We start from the raw sequence: 20,036 nt of genomic DNA, 5'->3' as shown, positions 1-20,036 counted from the left end.
CGGTCTGCAGAACTCCAGCTGGTGCGGCGTCTACAGCCCGGGATCTCACGTTGGGGACCCGGGTGGAAGAAGCTTCCACCGCCGGCCCGCGGCCATCTTCTACCGCGGGCGTGGTATGGACTTAACATCACCCCTGGAGGGGAGCTTCGACCGCCGGCCCTGCACACTGTGGTGCTTCCGGCTGCGGCACGGCAGGTACTTTAAAACTTTGACCGCCGGCCTGCGGCCTTCACCAACCTGAAGCCGCGGTCTCTGGTTGGGAAGAGCCGATCCTGGACTCACCTTGACTTTGACTTTGTCCCTTACCATCTGGACGCCCGCAGCAACGGCTGTGGAGGGTGGAGGTCCCGACCACGGGGGAAAATGGAGGAGGACTGGCCAAGTTCTGTGCCTTCCACCACAGTGATGAATGCTGTGGTGGATGTTTGTCTAACATTTTAGTGTGGTTGTGTTCTTTATTATTGTACCGCTGCTGGCAACCCAAATACCACCGACCTTGGTTGTGTGGCAATAAAATTATTTCTTCTTGCTTCTTCTTCTTCTTCCTGGAACATGCTTCTTGATTAGTACAGGTGCCAGAGTTAATGGGGAGAAGGCAGGAGAATGGGGTTAGGAGGGAGAGATAGATCAGCCATGATTGAATGGTGGCGTGGACTTGATTCGCCAAATGGCCAAATTCAACTCCTAATGCCTTATTCTGCTCCTATTCCTGATGACCTTCTGCTGATCCTGCACTTTGATCAGCTGGGTTTTAAACAATTCCCACTCGCCATCTATGGACTTGCTCATACTGTAGGAATTATAAAAGTGTCGTAGAAGACTTGTCACCAACAAACTTATTTGTACCAATGTCACACTGTTGAACCAAAGGCCAGTTTTGGAATTGTCCAACACACTCCTCACTGAAGTGTCTTTACTCACCAACTCATTCTTTCCGAAGACGTCAATCTCAGTACTGTTGTACACGAAAACTATCCGTAGATTTGGAAGGTGTTTATACAGTTTTAATAGGTAAACCCTTTCTTTGACAGGTCCTTTCAAAATCCAGATTAAAAGCAACAGTCAACGTGTTAAAGGGAGGAAAAATAAATTTATCTTCAACACAAAGGACAGCGAGAGAACCATTCAGGTTAAAATAACAGGCTCTGTGAAGCAAGTTAACGTGAACTGCTCAAAGTAAGTGAAAATAGTTACATGAAATATTTGGGTAATTCATTCGTGATAAATTGTATCTCAAAGTGTATTAACTAAAAATTATAGCATTATGGAAGCATATTTGTAAAGTGAAGATCAGTGATGTAGATCACAAATAGCAAGTCTGATGCATGAAAGTAGAATCTGCTCACCTGGCCAAATGTAATGGAATTGAATGTTGTGGACACAGTATGCATCAACAAACCATCTGCTCAAAAAACTAAAGCTGGACCAGTAGTATCTGTGGGTTTAGTTTAGTTTAGAGATGTGGTGCGGAAACAAGCCCTTCGGCCCACTGAGTCCATGCCAAACAGCAATCCCTGCACATTAACACTATTCTACACACACTAGGGGCAATGCGTTCCAGATTCCCCACACACTAAAAAAAATCTTGGGGGGGGAAGCAAGATACTGGCCCACAAAGTCGAGGCGGCCGTGGACGTCAGCTATGGGAATTATTTTAAAACACTTTGTATTTACCCATCTGTTCCCCTCATAATTTTGAACACCTCTATAAGATTGTCCCTCAGCCTCATGCACTCCAAGGAATTCAGTTGGTGCTTGCACATAGCACATATGCCCATAGGATATAGCAACAGTCAACGTGTTAAAGGGACGAAAAATACAGGGAGGATGGCGCGGCGACATCCTCATGAATGTTCCCTGTGTTCTTTCCAGCTGAATGACATCCTTCCTATAGCAAGTGACCGAAAGTGAGCAAAATACTCCAAATGAAGCCTCACCACGTTTTGTACAACTGAAACTTAACATTCCAACTTCTGCATTCAAACTGATCAATGCCGATGTACCAAAAGCCTTCTCGACCACCCTTTCTACCTATGTGCCACTTTCAAGGAACAATATACCTGTACTCCTAGATCCCTGTTCTCTACAACCTTCCCCAGGGCTATACCATTCACTTTAAAGGTCATGCCTTGCAATTTGGTTCCCAAAATGTCACCCCTCACACTTATCTGCATTAAATTCTATTAGCCATTTCTCAGCCCACATGGCCTGCAAATTAAAATCATGCTGCAATTTTTGATAACCATCTGTAATATCACACACTTTAGTGCCACTAAATCATTAATCGTTCCTCAACCCATTGGTCCAATTGGTCAAGATCCTGCTGTAATCTCCAATAATTATCTTCGCTATCCCCAATACCATCCACTTAAGTTTCATCTGCAAACTTACTAACCATGCCTTGTACATTCTAATCCAAATCATTGATATAAACCACAAACAGTAATGGGTCAGCACCCAACCCTAAGAAACACCACTAGTCCCAGGCCTGCAGTCCTATAAACAACCTTCCATCATCATCCTCTGCTTCCTCCAATGAAGCCAATTCTCCATCCAGTCGGCGAGCTCTCCATGGATCTCATGTGATATAACTTTCAAGTGGAAAGTTATATATATGGAACCACATCAAAGGCCTTACTATAGTCCATATAGACATTGTTTACTGCTTTGCTCACATCAATCTTTTGTTGCTTCTTCAAAGACTTCAATAAAACTCAAAAGATCCGATCTCTCAGGTACAAAACAATGCAACTCAAACTAGCAAGATTTGTTTTCCCGGCAGTAAAGGAAGTTGAAGGGTGAGCTGATAACGATGTATAAAACTCTCAGAGGCATAGACAGTGCAGATGGACAGGATCTTTCTCCTAGTTTAGAGGTATCACAAACAAGCGTGCATAGGTTTCAAATTAGAACATTTTTAGAAACATAGAACAAATATAGCACAGGAACTGTAAGGCCCACCATGTCTGCCCGACCATGATTTCCGCATTAAACTAATTCCATCTGTCTGGACATGGTCTGTATCGCACTATTCATGTATCTGTCTGAATGACTGAAGCTATCGGTATTGATCCATGAAATGACTTTTACGAGAATGATCCCAGGAATGAGTGGGTTAGCATATGATGAGCGTTTGAAGACACTAGGTCTCTGCTCGCTGGAGTTTAGAAGGATGAGGGGGTACCTCTTTGAAGCTCACCGAAAAGTGAAAGGCCTGGATAGAGTGGATGTGGAGAGCATGTTTCCACTAGTGGGAGAGTCTAGGACCACAGCCTCAGAAGTAAAGGACGTTCCTTTAGGAAGGTGATGAGGAGGAATTTCTTTAGACAGAGGGTGGTGAATCTGTGGAATTCATTGCCACCGAAGGCTGTGGAGGCCATCAATTGATATTTTTACAGCAGAGATAGATAGATTCTTCATTAGAACAGGTGTCAGAGGTTATAGGGAGAAGGCAGGAGAATGGGGTTACGAGGGAGAAATAGATCAGGCATGATTGAATGGCGGAGTAGGCTTGATGGGCTGAATGGCCTAATGCTGCTCCTGTCTTTGCAGCTCTTCTCTGAGCCACTGTCCATGCTATTCCAGAAACGGGTATGATAAGGCATGTCCTGCCCATCCCTAAAACTACCATTCTTTCAGGAATCATTCTGAACTTCACCGTTAGGTTTCCCTCGTGGGATTTATCATTAATAGTCTATTGATCATTTCTAATGCCTATTAAGAGATGTGGAACAAGTTATAGGAATTACATAATCCTGAATGAAGCATCGTGGAATAGTCTAGAATGGCCTCGTGCTTCCTACCTGCAATGGCAATACAACAATTTCAAGCTGGTGTTCGTAGGTTTAGCAAGCTATGGTGTGGGTCGGTGTTGTCGTCAAATTTCATTACAATATTGGCTTTTTGGCATAGCATCTTAAAGAATCAAATTTCGTATGGAAGGACTCCGAGCTGCCTAATGTTATCTCCTATTTATCTGGACATTAGTGACACGTTGAGTTCTCTGGATGGGCCAGTAACCAAGATCTCTTGGGTTAGGTGCAGTCCGTGCTATCTTGTGGTCTCCTAATATTTGATATGATGCTTTTAATTTAGTTTAGAGATACAGCACAGAACAAGCCCTTCGCCCCACCGAGTCTGCGCCAACCAGCGATCCCCGAACACTAACACAATAGAGACAAATTACAATTTTACAATTTGACCAAAGCCAATTAACCTACAAACCTATATGCCTTTCGAGTGTGGCAGGAAACTGGAGCACCCATAGAGAGAACCCGTGCTGGTAACGGGGAACAAACTCCATACGGACAGCATTTATATTCAGGATCGAACCCGGGTCTCTGGTGCTGTAAGGAAGCAACTCTACTGCTGTGCCAATGTGCCGCCAAATCTTATTGACTGATCTTTACAGACCAAAAGAAAATCATTTGACGAATTGAATTGAATTGAATCCTTTATTTGTCATTCAGACCTTTCGGTCTGAACGAAATGTCGTTGCCTGCAGCCATATATGTAATAATAAACAACACACAATAAACACAAATTAACATCCACCACAGTGAGTTCACCAAGCACCTCCTCACTGCGATGGAGGCAAAAGTCTTAGGGTTGCTGTCTCTTCCCTCCTCTTCTCCCTCTGCGCTGAGGCGATACCCCACCGGGCGATGGTAAGTCAGTCCCGCGGTTCAAGCTCTGTGGGCCCGGGGGTGGTCGAAGCTGCCGCCCTCCAGTCCAGCGGACGCAGTTGTTGCCACGGGAGCTCCGGAAAACAGGCTTCAACCTGTGACCCGCGAGCTCCCGACGATGTCATCCACTGGCCCGCGGCCGAGCCCCGGATTCAGGTCACCGCTGCCAGAACGCCGCCTCAGCCACCGGAGCACCGTCTCTGCCCCGCACCGGGCCGCCCACACGGGAGCGTCTCAGCCCCGCACCAGGCCGCCCCCACGGGAGCGCCTTCCAGCCGGGAGCCGGGCCGTCCTCACGGGAGCACCTTCCAGCCGGGAGCCGGGCCGTCCACACGGGAGCACCTTCCAGCCAGGAGCCGGGCCGCCCACACGGGAGCTCCTTCCAGCCGGGAGCCGGGCCGCCCACATGGGAGCGCCTTCCAGCCGGGAGCCGGGCCGCCCACACGGGAGCGCCTTCCAGCCGGGAGCCGGGCCGCCCTCACAGGAGTGTCTCAGCCCCGCGCCGTCCACCCTCACCAGAGCGCCGAGTCGTGCCGCTGCCCGAACGCCGCCGCAGCTCGAAGACGGCCAGCCTTGCGTTGGTGAGTACTGGCTGGCTCTACCTCCGGAGCCTCGAGGTCTGTCGCAGGTTGGAGGCCGCCAGCTCCGCCATTAGGCCTCAGCTCAGACGGGGAAAGAGAAGGGGGATACGACAAGAAAGTCGCATTCCCCCGAAGGGAGAGACAGAAAGCCCTGTTTCACCCCCACCCCCCCCACATAACACAACCTAATAACCAAACGTTTAACTGAACAAGACAAAAAAAAGAACACAAAAAAGTAAAAACAGACAGACTGGAGGCGAGCCGCAGCCGTTTCACAGCGCCGCCACTTCCGACTATGTGTCCATGAGCTAATGTAATAATAGCACTATTCAATATATCCACCATCATAATGCACAAATGTTTTGCTTCTGATTCTAAGAAATGTGTCTTTGCTAAACATATTTACAGCTATTTGACCATCATCTGTTTTCTTTTCCAAGACAAAACGGTTCACTTCCTGAAGGCATTAAACTGATTAAAAATAACCTCAAATTCAAAGGACCCATGAAGGAAAGTTATGCTGGCATCTATGTTTGTGTAGCATTTGACCAACATTGGAAGCTGTCAGCACAGTTGGAGATTGAGATTACTTCAGGTGAAAATCAATGTATGTATGAATATTTTACTAAAACAAATTTTATATTGGACAGAAATGGTTCAGGGTAACATCAGAGGTGTTGAATACTGATGTGAATTTTAACAAATATTGTGATAGTGCATTCTCGATGATGCATTCTATTCAACAGTTCTTTTACATTATTGCTGTGAAATGTCTTCAATGCCAATAATTTGATTGTATTGTGAATTACCCTGAACATGAAATGTTGGTTATGATCGAGATAACATTACTTGTTACATAATGCTTTGAAGTTTAACGTAGCAACTCCACGCAATAGGTGTTACCGCCCTTATTGACTAATGAAGCAGCTGAAGAGGTTAGAATTAGGCTATTTGGCCCATCGAGTCTACTCTGCCCTTCAATCATGGCTGGTCTCTGCCTCTGAATCCAATTTTCCTGCCCTTTCCCCATAATCCTTGACACCAGTTCTAATCAAGAATTTGTCTATCTCTGCTTTAATAATATCCACTGACTTAGCTTCCACAGCCCTCTGTGGCAATGAGTTCCACAGATTATCTACGCTGTGACTAAAGAGGTTCCTCCTCACCTCCTTTCTAAAAGAGCGCCCTTTAATTCTGAGGCTATGACCTCTGGTCCTAGACTCTCCCACCAGTGGAAACATCCTCTCCACATCCACTATATCGATGCCTTTCATTATTCTGTAAGTTTCAATGAGGTCCCCCCTCAACCTTCTTAACTCCAGCAAGTAGAGGTCCAGTACCGACAAGCGCTCATCACATGCTGAGTCACTCATTCCTGGGATTATTCTTGTAAACCTCCTCTGGACCCTCTCCAGAGCCAGCACATCCGTCCTCAAATTTGGTGCCCAAATTTGCTCTCCAAATGCAGCCTGACTAGCGCCTTATAGAGCCTCAACATAATGAGCCGCGGCATAATGGGAATACATCCTATCTCAAAGAATTCTCTGAGTTATGGTCATTATCCCCACCACAGGTCCTTCAACTACTTGTCCGGCATCAATCCCTGTGGCAGCTGGGCAAGTGGGCTGAAGAATGGCTCATAAAGTTTAATGCAGATAAGTGTGATTTGTTGCATTTAGGAAAATTAACCTGCGGCAGGGCTGTCACGGTGAGTGGTTGGGTCGAGGGGAATGTTGAAGGTGTATAAGCTCATAGTTACCTGAAAATGGCATCACAGATGGAAAGCATGGTAAAGAAAGCTTTTGGTACATTGGCCTTTAGCAGTCAAGATATCAAGTGTAGAAGTCAGGATGTTATGTTACAGTTGTACACGATGTTGGTCAAGCCACATTTGGAGTACTATGCTGAGTTTTATTCACACTACTGCAGGAAGGATGTCACTAAGCTAGAAGGAAGGCAGAGAAGATTTGTGAGCATGTTGCCACATCTTGAGTACCTTAATTATAGGGAGAGATATGGCAGACTAAGACTTTATTCCTTACAGCACAGGAGGCTGAGAGATGATCTTATAAAGGTGTACAAGTTTATGAGGGGAATACTAAAGGGGCTGTCCCACTGTACGAGTACGCTGTACGCTGATCAATACTCCGAAGTTCATCTGCCTTAAATATGACTTACATATTTTGTAGCGATACTTGAAATGACAAGGAGATTTTAATGCTTGTCTTACTATCAAAAAACACTAGCTATCAAACTCAATAAATAAATGAAGTACTGTTGTTGAAGAGTTTAATGATTATGATTTATGATTTCAGGGATTGCCTTAAGATTCGCATTGATAGCATCCAGTGTGGTTTTTGCAGCAGGTGTCTGTTTTTTCATTATTTTGAGATGGTAAGTATGCAAAGCCCAGGTATATAGAACTGATGTTGATCCAAATGTATTCAGGTATGTTGACAAAACTTTTTTCCTTCCAAATATTTCTCCTAAAACCAAGGTGTATTGGCCTGACTTGCAGTCTTGTGCAGTTCCATAAACTCCTTGACCTAACAGGGGGGATCTTATAGAAACATATAAAATTATAAAAGGACTGGACAAGCTAGATGCAGGAACAATGTTCCCAATGTTGGGTGAGTCCAGAACCAAGGGCCACAGTCTTAGAATTAAGAGGAGGCCATTTAAGACTGAGGTGAGAAAAAACGTTTTCACCCAGAGAGTTGTGAATTTGTGGAATTCCCTGCCATAGAGGGCAGTGAAGGCCAAATCACTGGATGGATTTAAGAGAGGGTTAGATAGAGCTCTAGGGGCTAGTGGAATCAAGGGATATGGGGAGAAGGTAGGCACGGGTTATTGATTGGGGACGATCAGCCATGATCACAATGAATGGCGGTGCTGGCCGCCTCCTGCACCTATTTTTGATGTTTCTATGTAAATGTTTTGGTGTTGTGAAAGGCACAGAGTCTCTGTTGTGTTGCACACCAATGACTGACTTGGTTGCGACCCTTTGCAGCAAAATTATTGTGCAGCATCTGAGGCTCGTGTTGGGTGTTACTGAATAGCCTGATGGACTTTCCGTTGTGTGCAATACCATGGTGAGCACGTGAAAGAAAGTAGAGACTAGCGCTAGGTCTAGTGGACAGTGAAATAGCACTCAGGGATAAGGGGTAGAACTGGGGGCAAGGACAGAGGTGAGGGAGAATGTGGAAATTGTAACAGCATCAGAATGGGACTGGTGGTCATACAAAGTTTAGTTTAGTTTTTAGTTTAGAGATACAGCGCGGAAACAAACCCTTCGGCCCACCGAGTCCGCGCCGCCCAGTGATCCCCGCACATTAACACTATCCTACACACACTAGGGATAATTTACACTTACACCAAGGCAATTAACCTACAAACCTGTATGTCTTTGGAATGTGGGAGGAAACCGAATATCTCGGAGAAAACCCACAAGGCCATAGAGAGAACGTACAAACTCCATACAGACAGCACCCATAGTCGGGATCGAACTCGGGTCTCTGATGCTTGTAAGGCAGCAACTCTATCGTAGTGGCACCCTTGAGGGGAAATCATTTGGAGTATTGCGTGCAGTTCGAGTCTCCCCATTATTAAAAGCACATAGAGGCTTTGGAAAGGGTGCAGAGGAGGTTTACCACAATAATGGCTGGATTAGAAGGTATTTGCTATATGGAGAGGTTGGATACACTTGAATTGTTAAGTGACAGATAAGAGTTATAGTCATTCAATGTGGAAACAAGCCATTTGGCCCAACTTGCCCATGCTGACCAACATGCCCCATCTACACTAGCCCCACCTGCCTGTGCTTGGCCCATATCCCTCTAAACCTATCCTATCCACGTGTCTGTCTAAATGCTTCTTCAGCATTGTGATAGTACCTGCCACAACTACCTCCTTCACCAGCTCGTTCCATACACCCACCGCCCTTTGTGTAAAAGAGTTATCCCTCTTTTCCTATTAAATCTTTCCACCCTCATTTTAAACCTATGTCCTCTGGTTCCTACTCTGGCCAAAATACTGTGCATTTATCCTATTTATTCCACATGATTTTCTATACCCCTCCAAGTTCACTCCTCATCGTCCCGTGCTCCAAGGAATAAAGTCCTAGTCTGCTCAATCTCTCCCTATAGCTCAGGCTCTCGAGTCCTGGCAACATTCTGGTCAATCTTCCCTGTACCCTTTCCAGCTTAACAACATCTTTCCTATAACATGGTGACCAAAACTGAGCACAGTATTCTAAATGTGTCCTCACCAATGTCTTCTATAAGTGCAGCGTAACATCACAACATACTCAAAACCCTGACTGATGAAGGCCAACATGCCAAAAGCCTTTTTGACCACCCTATCTACCTATGGGGCCACTTTTGGGGAACTATATACCTGCACTCCTAGATCCCCCTGCTCTACAACACTCCCCAGAGTCTCCCCAGTCACTGTGTAGGTCCAGCCAACGTTAGACTTCCCCAATTGCAACACCTCTCTGTATTAAATTACACCAACTGTTCCTCAGCCCAAGTAGCCAACTGATCAAAATCCTGCTGCAATTTTTGACAACCATCTTCACTATCTACAATACCACCCACTTTTGTGCCATTGACAACATGTTGGTCTTGGCATCATGTCCAGTACAGACATTGTTTGCCAAAGTGCTCTACGTTCTGTGTGCTATGTTCATGGACTTCGAGGTTGGAGATCAGTGGATAGGTTAGGTTATCCATTCATAGTAGATACAAAACTCACACAAAACCTTTTGGAGTGTGCAAACAGATTAAAATGAGAGGCAATGAGCTGAAAACAAGGGCTCCCCAGACATTACCTCTCTGAATGTGTAGGAAGGAACTGCAGATGCTGGTTTAAACCAAAGATACACACAAAATGCTGGAGTAACTCAGTGGGTCAGACAGCATCTCTGGAGAAAAGGAACAGGTGATGCTTCCAAGGATCATCTACTCCTTTTCTCCAGAGATGCTGTCTGACTTGCCGAATAACTCCAGCTTTTTGTGTCTAACTTTGCCTCTCTGAAAATATCAATAAACATTGCTGCAGCCTAGAAAGCAGTGGGTCATACGCCAAATACTACACCAAATAATTGGTTTGCAAGCCTTCTGCATTGAGTTTACAGAGGCTGGAGTTTCATTCATTTCTCAATTATGTTTCATCATTGCGTACAGTTTTGATCTCCAAATCTGAGGAAGGACATTATTGCCATAGAGGGAGTGCAGAGAAGGTTCACCAGACTGATTCCTGGGATGTCAGGACTGTCTTATGAAGAAAGACTGGATAGACTTGGTTTATACTCTCTAGAATTTAGGAGATTGAGAGGGGATCTTATAGAAACTTACAAAATTCTTAAGGGGTTGGACAAGCTAGATGCAGGAAGATTGCTCCCGATGTTGGGGAAGTCCAGGACAAGGGGTCACAGCTTAAGGATAAGGGGGAAATCCTTTAAAACCGAGATGAGAAGAACTTTTTTCACACAGAGAGTGGTGAATCTCTGGAACTCCCTGCCACAGAGGGTAGTCGAGGCCAGTTCATTGGCTATATTTAAGAGGGAGTTAGATGTGGCCCTTGTGGCTAAGGGGATCAGAGGGTATGGAGAGAAGGCAGGTACGGGATACTGAGTTGGATGATCAGCCATGATCATATTGAATGGCGGTGCAGGCTCGAAGCGCCGAATGGCCTACTCCTGCACCTAATTTCTATGTTTCTATGTTTCTATCATAGTTCTCATCAGCAATGTCAAATGTTGGTTCTGCACCACCGTGGAATGCATTCAGACCACATCTATGGTCTCAAAGTCCCAATTTCTATGCTGTGAGCAAGAAGTCTTTGTGGACTTTGTGGACTCAATTACTGATTTTCTTGTTAAATCCTTGTCAGTTTCTCCTGTGATGTCCAATCCTTGTCTTTCAGACTGAATCGCCTTTCCCTTGTGGCTTGAGTCAACATTCAGTTTAGTTTAGAGATACAAACATGAAAACACTGATTCTGCACTGACCAGTGATCACCCATACACTAGTTCTATCCTACATACTAGGGACAATTTACAGAAGCCAATTAACCTACAGACCTGTACGTCTTTGATATGCGAGAGAAAACAGGAGCACCCGGAGAAAATCCACACGGTCACAGGCAGAATGTACCAACTCCATACAGACACCATCTGTAGTCGGGGTGGAACCTGGGTCACGAACTTCCACTGCACCACTATGCCATCCATACTTACATCGTGTTCATTTCGTTTCTTGCATGTGCAGCTCCAGATTGATTTGGACAAGTCATGAACATTTCACACAGTGAGGTTGTGTTGAGGTTTAATAACTTAGAATGAAGGAACAAGGAGCTGCAGATGCTGGTTTAGCAAGGAAAGACCCGAATGCTGGAGTGACTCAGGAAAGACCCGAAATGCTGGAGGCAGCATCTCTGGAGAATATGGATAGGTGATGTCTCGGGTTGGGACCCTTCTTCAGACTGGTTGCTGGGATGGAGGGAAAGACAGCTAAAGAGTGGAGTGGCTGGACAAAGCATGGCATGGCAGATCACCGGAGAACACTGAATACACCACACTAGATTGGAAGGAGTACAAGTAAATCACTTCATGTGGAAGGATTAGAATTCTTCTGGAGTTTTTTGAGGATGTAACATGTGGAATGAATAAGAGAGAGCCAGTGGATGTGGTGTAACTGGACTTTCAAAAAGCCTTTGATACAGTCCCACACAAGAGATTAGTGTGCAAAATTAGAGCACATGGTATTGGGGTAGAGTATCGACATGGATAGAGAACTGGTTGGCAGACAGGAAGCAAAGAGTAGGAATTAATGGGTTCATTTCGGAATGGCAGGCAGTGACTACTGAGGTGCTGCAAGGCTTGGTGCTGGGACCCCAGTTATTTACAATATATATAAATAAACGATTTAGACGAGGGAATTAAATGTGACATCTCCAAATTTGCAGATGACACGGAGCTGGGTGGCAGTGAAGATGCTCTGAGGTTGCAGGGTGAGGGATAGTTTGGGTGAGTGGGCAAATGCATGGCAGATGCAGTATAATGTGGATAAATGTGAGATTATCCACTTTGGTAGCAAGAACAGGAAGGCAGAATATTATCTTAATGGTGTCAGATTAGGAAAAGGGGAGGTGCAATGAGACCAGGGTGTCATTGTACATCAATCACTGAAAGTAAGCATGCAGGTACAGCAGGCAGTGAAGAAAGTTTAGTGGCATGTGGGCCTTCATTACGAGAATATTTGAGATTAAGAGCAAGGAGGTCCTACTGCAGTTGTACAGGCCCCTGGTGAGACCGCACCTAGAGTACTGTGTGCAATTTCTGGTCTCCTAATTTGAGGAAGAACATTATTGTTATTGAGGGAGTGCAGCGTAGGTTCACCAGTTTAATTCCCGGGATGGTGGGACTGACAAACAATGAAAGAATGGGTCGACTGGGCTTGTATTCACTGGAATTTAGAAGGATGAGTGGGTATCTTATAGAGAGATGTTAAATTCTTTAAGGATTAGACAGGATAGATGCAGGAAAACCTTCCCGATGTTGGGGGAGTCCAGAACCAGGGGTCACAGTTTAAGAATAAGGGGTAGACTGAGATGAGGAAACATTTTTTCACCCAGAGAGTTGTGAGTCTGTGGAATTCTCTGCCACCGAAGGCAGTGGAGGCCAATGCACTGGATGTTTCCAAGAGAGAGTTAGATTTAGCTCTTTGGGCTAAAGGAATTAAGGGATATGGGGAGAAGGCAGTAACGGGATACGAATTTTAGATGATCAGCCATGATCACATTGAATGGCGGTGCTGGCTCGAAGGGCCAAATGGCCTACTCTTGCACCTATTTTTCTATTTTTCACTTTCTTTGTTTCTATGACTGGTTGGGTACCTAGATGGCAGGAAGGAAAGAGGTGGACGGACAGGTGACATATCTCCTAGGTCCATGATGTGGTTAAGAAATGGCCCTGGCCAACAGGATTAAAGGGAATTCAAAAACCTTTTATAAATATATTAGAAGCAAGAGTATAGCCCGGGAAATAGGAGTCTCCCACACGGACCGAAATGAAAGTCTTTGTGAGGACATGTGTGGTGCCCTCATTGATTTATTTATGTTAGTATTCACCAGGAAGAAGGATGTGGAGTATAAAGAGTTGGAAGAGGTGTATTCTGATGGTCAGGAACATGTGTGTATCAGGATAGTGGAAGTGTTGGCGATATTAATGCACATCAAGTAGATAAGTGCCCAGGGCTTGATGAAATCTATCCCAGGGTGTTATGTAAAGCAAGAGAGGAGATTGCTGGGGCTCTCAATGAGATTTTTGCCTCACCTTCAGCCACAGGCAAGGTACTGGAAAGCTGGAGGATAACTAATGTTCTGTATTCAAGAAAGGTGCTAGGTATAAGCCAGGAAACTACTGGCAGGTGAGTCTTAGGGAAACTATTGAAAACATTTCTTAGTGATAGGATTTATGATCACTTGATAATTGAAGGCAGAGAATAGTGATGTAATGTGCTTTCCTGATTGGAACCAGTGATGTGCCACATGAAGCAGTCCGAGCACTTTTGTTGTTTCTCATTGATTTAGATGAGAATATCTGTGGTGCGATGGAGAATTTGCTGATGACATGGAGATTAGTGGAGTTGTCTATAGCAAGCATGGTTTCCTCAGGATTCAGAGAGACATAGACATGTTAGAAAATTGGGTGGAGCAGTTGCAGATGCAATTTAATCTTGATAAGGGCAGCACGGTGGGGCAGCGATGGAGTTGCTGCCTTACAGCGCTTGCAGCACCAGAGACCCAGGTACGATCCTGACTACGGGTGCTGTCTGTAAGGAGTTTGAACGTTCTCCCCGTGACCGCGTGGGTTTTCTCCGAGATCTTCGGTTTCCTCCCACACTCCAAAGACGTACATGTTTGTAGGTTAATTGGCTTGGTATAATTGTAAATTGTCCCCAGTGTGTGTAAATTATTGTTAATGTGTGCGGATTAATTATTGTTAATGAGTGCAGACTCGGTGGGCCGAAGGTCCTGTTTCCACGCTGTATCTCTAAAACTAAAACTAAAATTAAAAGTGGAAGGTAATGGATTTCTGGGCCATCTGATACTGGCAGGACATTGCCAGTAAATGCAGGGACCTTAGAAGGTTGATGAACAGAAGGGCCATGGGGTGTAAGTACATAGCTCCCTGAAATTGGCAATGCAAGTAGTTGAGGTAATGAAGAAGACTTTTAGCTTGCTTGCCTGCATGTGGAGGGATAATACGTACAGGAGTAGCGATATAAAATTGCAGCTACACGAGACATTGGTAAGGCCTCACTTCGAATATTGTGTGCACTTCTGGTACCGACCCGAAAAGTCACCCATCCCTTCCCTCCAAAGATGCTGCCTGTCCCGCTGAGTTACTCCTGCATTTTGTGTCTATTTTCAGTGTAAACCAGCATCTGCACTTCCTTCCTACACATTCCTGCTGCAGTGTTTGGCTACTGTTGTGGAGAACTTAACTCTCAACAGCATTGATGTGCAGAGGGATTTTGAAGTTCAAGTTCACAACTCACTGAAGATAGCCGCACCTTTCTGCACCCTAAGTAGATAGGGTGTTAAGGAAGGCATAATGTATGCTTGCCTTCATTAATGGGGGCATTGAATGTAAGATTCAGGAAATTTTGGTTAGGCTGCATTTGGAGTATTGTGTGCACTTCTGGTAGCCCCTGTACAGGATAGACATGGAAGCTTTGGAGAGGGTGCAGAGGTGGTTTACCAGAATGTTGCCTGGGTTTGAAGGTTTCAGCTACTGGGACAGTTTGGATAGAATTGGACAGTTTGTGACTCTGAAACATCTGAAGATGAGGGGACACTTGATAGAAGTGTATAAAATTATGATTGGCATAGAAAGGGGAGATGGTCAGAACCTTTTCCCCGGGGTGGAAATATCTAACACAAGAGGGCATACCTATAGAAGTGTAGGGACTAGAGGGGTATGGATCATTTGCAGGCAGATGAGATCAGTTCAGCTGGGCTTCATGTTCGGCACAAACATTGTGGGCTGAAGGGCCAGTTCCTGTGTTATTCTGTTCTATTGTACTGTTCTGTAGTCTGAAGACGGGTCTTGACCCAAATCTTCACCTATTCCTTTTCTCCAGAGATGCTGTTTGTCCCGCTGAGTTACTCCAGCATTTTGTGTCTATCTTTGGTGTAAACTAGTATCTGCAGTTCTTTCCAAATCATTCATACTGTTCTATATTCTATGTTCTACAATTATCAAGGACCACTGCCATCCTGACCATGCTTTCTTCATGCTGCTGTCGTCCGTGAGACAATACAAGACCTTAATGACAATTACCTCCAAGTTCATGTACAGCTTCTTGCCATAACCCATCAGGCTCTTGAACTACACTGCCCAACCCTAATCACTACCCTACAACTAAACTATTGTTGACTTTTTATAGGCAGTAGAGGAATATGATGATGAAATGTAAACAAATAGTCTACATTTTAACAGTTTGTAATCCATTTTCTAGCCTGATACTCATTAAATGTTTGAGATCAAATTGTTGCTAAAATGTATTAAAATGTTGAAACATTGTTTTCCAGGCATAGAAAACAGCAACTGATAGTTATTCCCCAGGTGAGAAAAAAACATATTTTATTCACAGCTCCTTGGCTGTTATATTTGTTTCAGAACTCCCATAGCTTATCATTGGTATCTCCACTGAATTCCTAGATACAAGTTTCAAGTATAAAGGAGGGGAATCTATGCTTGGAGTGGGAGGAGGTAGTGCAGGTGAGGTCGTAAACGCGTAGTTTGCATTTGCATTCACAGAGGAGAAGGACTTGGATGACAAGATCAGTCAGGAAAATATTAGGGCAGACAAAATGTGTCGGAAGCTGTTGCTGGTTGTCATGTTGTTACTTGTGGGCGGAGCACCAAGGTAAATTCCTTGTATGTGAATATTTGGCCAATAAACTTACTTACTTTCTTACTGGTTTAAATCAAAGATAGACACAAAATGCTGGAGTAACTCAGCGGGGCAGGCAGCATCTCTGGAGAAAAGGAATGGGTGATGTTTCGGGTCGAGTCTGAAGAAGGGTCTCGACCCAAAATGTCACCCATTCCTTCACTCCAGTGATGCCGCCTGTCCCGCTGAGTTAATCCAGCCTTTTGTGTCTATCTTCAAAATACTGGGGCAGTTTGAATTTGAGGAGGTGGTGCTGAAGCTTTTGAAGAACATTAAAGTGGATGTGCACAGAGCCTGAAGGGATCTATCCTAGGTTATTGAGGAGAATGCAGACTGCAGACAGATCTGTGCTGCGACCTCTGTTATTTCTGATATATATAAATTACCTAACTTTCTAACATGTATGAAGATAGACAAATATCCTGGGCCTGATCAGACATAGCCGTAGACTCTGTGGGAAGATGGAGAAGAAATTGCAGGTGCCCTAGCTAAGATATACGGATCATCATTAAATGCACGTGAGGTGCTAGAAGACTGGAGGGTGGCAAATGTTTGTGACTCTTTTTAAGAATGCTGCAAGGATAAGCCTGGGAACTACAGGCTAGTGAGTGTAACATCTGTGTTGTAAAGTTATTAGAAAAGTATTCTGAGGGATAAGATATACTTGCATTTAGATAGAAAGTGCTGATTAGGGATAGTCAGCATGGTTTTGTACATGGGAGCTGGTGTCTCATGAATCTGATTAAGTTTTTGAAGATGTGATCAAAATGGTGGATGAAGGCAGAGCTGAAGACATTGTATATATGGATTTCAGCAAGGCACTTGAGAAATGTTTAAGAAGGAACTGCAGATGCTGGAAAATCGAAGGTAGACAAAAGTGCTGGAGAAACTCAGCGGGTGCAGCAGCATGTATGGAGCGAAGGAAATAAGCAACGATTCGGGCCAAAACCCTTCTTCAGATGTAGGGTGGGGGGTCGGGGAGAAGAAAGGAGAAAGGAAGAGGAGGAGCCCGAGGGCTGAGGGAGAACTGAGAAGGGGAGGAAACAGCAAGGGCTACCAGAAATTGGAGGTCAATGTTTATGCCGCAAGGGTGCAAACTGCCCAAGGGAATGTGAGGTGCTGCTCCTCCAATTTCCAGTGGTGCTCACTCTGGCCATGCTCTACCACCATCAGAGATGTTTATCGTTCTATCCCCCTCGCTCTCACTTTGGGCAATCCGACCACTTGGCTGTGCTGCTTCTTCCAGCATACAGCAAGTGACCAAAGCGCGGGTCCCCAGTGGTGAGGACTGCACAGAGCTGGTCAGGGGAGGCAGGGGAGTAGCTCCGGGACTGCTTGGAGTCAGTAGGCTGGGCAATGTTCAAGGACTCGGCAATACACCTGAATGGATACGCCACAGTTGTTACCAAATTCAAAAGGAAATGTGTGGAGGAGTGTGTTCCCACCAAATCCATCCAAGTGTTCCCCAACCAAAAGCCTTGGGTGAACCAGGAGGTCCACATTCTTCTGAGGACCAGATCTCAGGCATTCAGGGCTGGTGGTGCAGAGTCAGACAAGGCCCAGATAAGACCTCTATAATGCCATCAAAAAGGCGAAAAGGGACTTTCACTCTAAACTAGAGGGTTTGGCAGATGTTTAGCTGCTGTGGAAGGGCTTGCATGACCATCACTTCCCACAAGGCGAAACCAGGGGCAGCTCAAGTGACAGCCTCCCCTAGCTCCCGAATGGTATATTAAAATCTCAGGCACAGAGGCTAATGTCAGAAGATCCTTCGAGTCATAGAGTCTTATAGTGTGGAAACAGGCCCTTCAGCCCAATTTTACCACACTGGCCAACATGTCCCATCAACACTAGTCCCACCTGCCTGTATTTGGTCCATATCCCTCTAAATCTGTCCTATCCATGTACCTGTCCAATCCATGTACCTGTCTAACTGTTTCTTAAATGTTGGGATAGTCCCAGCCTCAACTACCTCCTCTGGCAGCTTGTTCCATACACCCACCACCTTTTGTGTGAACAAGATTCCTATTATATCTTTCCCCGTCACCTTAAACCTATGTCCTCTGGTCCTCGATTCCTCCACTATGGGCAAGAGGCTCTGTGCATCTACTCGGTATATTCCCCTCATGATTTTACACACCTCTATAAGATCACCCTCATCCTCCTGCACTCAAGGAATAGAGTCCCAGCTTAATCAACCTCTCCCTATAGAGGTACGCTGATGGTGTGGACTGCCTGCTCATCATAGAAACACAGAGCACATGAAAGCTATGAATGCTGTGAAAGTGAATGTGTAAAATACGGCCCTAAGTGGAAATAGTCATAAAATCCTCCGAGTCTAGAAAATGTATTTATTTAGCGTTAGTTAGACACAAAATGCTGGAGTAACTCAGCGGGACAGGCAAAATCTCTGGAGAGAAGGAGTGGATCTCGAACCAAAACATCACCCTTCTCTCGAGAGATGCTGTCTGTCCCGATGAGTTACTCAGCATTTTGTGTCTATCTTCAGTTTAAACCAGCATCTGCAGTTCCTTCCTACACATTTTATTTAGCATTTTACCCTGAATGTTTACATCTACTCTACCCAAGAGTTGTGTCCTAAAATGGTTGACATGAGTTTATAATTTTCATTTTCAGCAATATTCAATTCAAAACTTTGGATACCAACCAGCATGGAGGACTGTCGCGGCATTAAAACTCCGCAAGATCGTGGAAGAGGTGCGGGCTCTGTTTGTACACCAGCAGAGTCCACAAAGGACATTGCATCAACAGATGGAGTCAGCAGATGATCATTCAGCTTCATCCTCACAAGATGCCAAAATGTCTAACAGTTCCGTGTGGACTGTTACATTTCAGTTTGAAACCAACAATCATGAGCTTGTAGTTTGCAGCATGTAGTTAATTTCATTTAGTGGCTTCTGCACCGTAAGAAAGGAGTAATGGTTGGCTGGTTGTGCCCAGATAATGGTTATTGGTTACACCATCAGTCACAATGTTGTTTTGCATTTACCCTATAAAAACTCCACAGTTTAATGGTTAAACTCAGTTGAAAACTTGGGTCAATGATTACCTTTCTATAACTATACCATTTTTTCAACTTAATGTTGTAATGTTTCCAAATTCCTTTTCCATTTTAAAATTTCAGGATAATTGTTATTATTAAAATGCATTATTAATTCAGCATAAAGTACAAATTGTATTTAATAACGCTAAATAATACTAAACTGCTGTGTTTAGGTGTAGAGTGCACATTAGAGCAAAGGTCATAGGGGATGTACAGATACGTCTAAATTTCACACAGAAAGTTCTGCTTCATAATTGATCTTTGTCCGAAACTTCTGTTCACAACCTGTCCAATAAATATTGATCAACCACTGTGAGAAATGACTTGAGGAGAGTTGGAGCAAGGGAGGATAGTGAGAGTAGAAGCAGAGAGGGGCAGCGTGTGAGGAGAGAGAGTGGGGGCATGGAAAGAGTGTAAGAGCCATTGTGTGGAGAGAGTGAGAGTGCGGGGGATGAGTGTTGTTTTCCAGAGGACACTGATTATACGGGCAAGTGGGGGTGAGAGTTAATGTGATGCATCAGCGTTTAGTGTGCTGGGTTGCGGGAGAGGAACTTTTGGGGGAGTGGGGTATGGCATGAGAGGGCGAGACTGAGTGAGGTGTGGAGGAGAGTGGTAGTCGAGGTTTGGGAGGACAGTAAAAAGAGGAGGTGAATGAGAGTGGGGATCTGCGGGGAAGGGAGAGTGAGGTGTGGGGGTGTTGGAGGTTATGATATGGGGAGGAATGAGTGTGGTCATGGGG

General features: G+C 44.9%; 1 protein-coding gene across 1 annotated transcript in view; it reads left to right on the top strand.

Annotated features, from left to right (window-relative positions):
• LOC116974091 overlaps positions 1 to 19,370 on the top strand; it is a 29,037-nt gene extending 9,667 nt beyond the window's left edge. Inside the window, exons 4-8 of the mRNA XM_033022219.1 lie at positions 1,032 to 1,176; positions 5,707 to 5,873; positions 7,582 to 7,660; positions 15,869 to 15,902; positions 18,871 to 19,370. Of these exons, the coding sequence (XP_032878110.1) occupies positions 1,032 to 1,176; positions 5,707 to 5,873; positions 7,582 to 7,660; positions 15,869 to 15,902; positions 18,871 to 19,131 (686 nt within the window). The 3' untranslated portion in view covers positions 19,132 to 19,370. The remainder of the gene's footprint in view (positions 1 to 1,031; positions 1,177 to 5,706; positions 5,874 to 7,581; positions 7,661 to 15,868; positions 15,903 to 18,870) is intronic.
• The last annotated feature ends 666 nt before the right edge of the window (positions 19,371 to 20,036 follow it).

This window comes from Amblyraja radiata, chromosome 6 (genome assembly GCF_010909765.2).
Source record: "Amblyraja radiata isolate CabotCenter1 chromosome 6, sAmbRad1.1.pri, whole genome shotgun sequence".
Classification (NCBI taxonomy): Eukaryota; Metazoa; Chordata; class Chondrichthyes; order Rajiformes; family Rajidae; genus Amblyraja; species Amblyraja radiata.
This window is presented reverse-complemented; position numbering and strand designations above follow the sequence as displayed.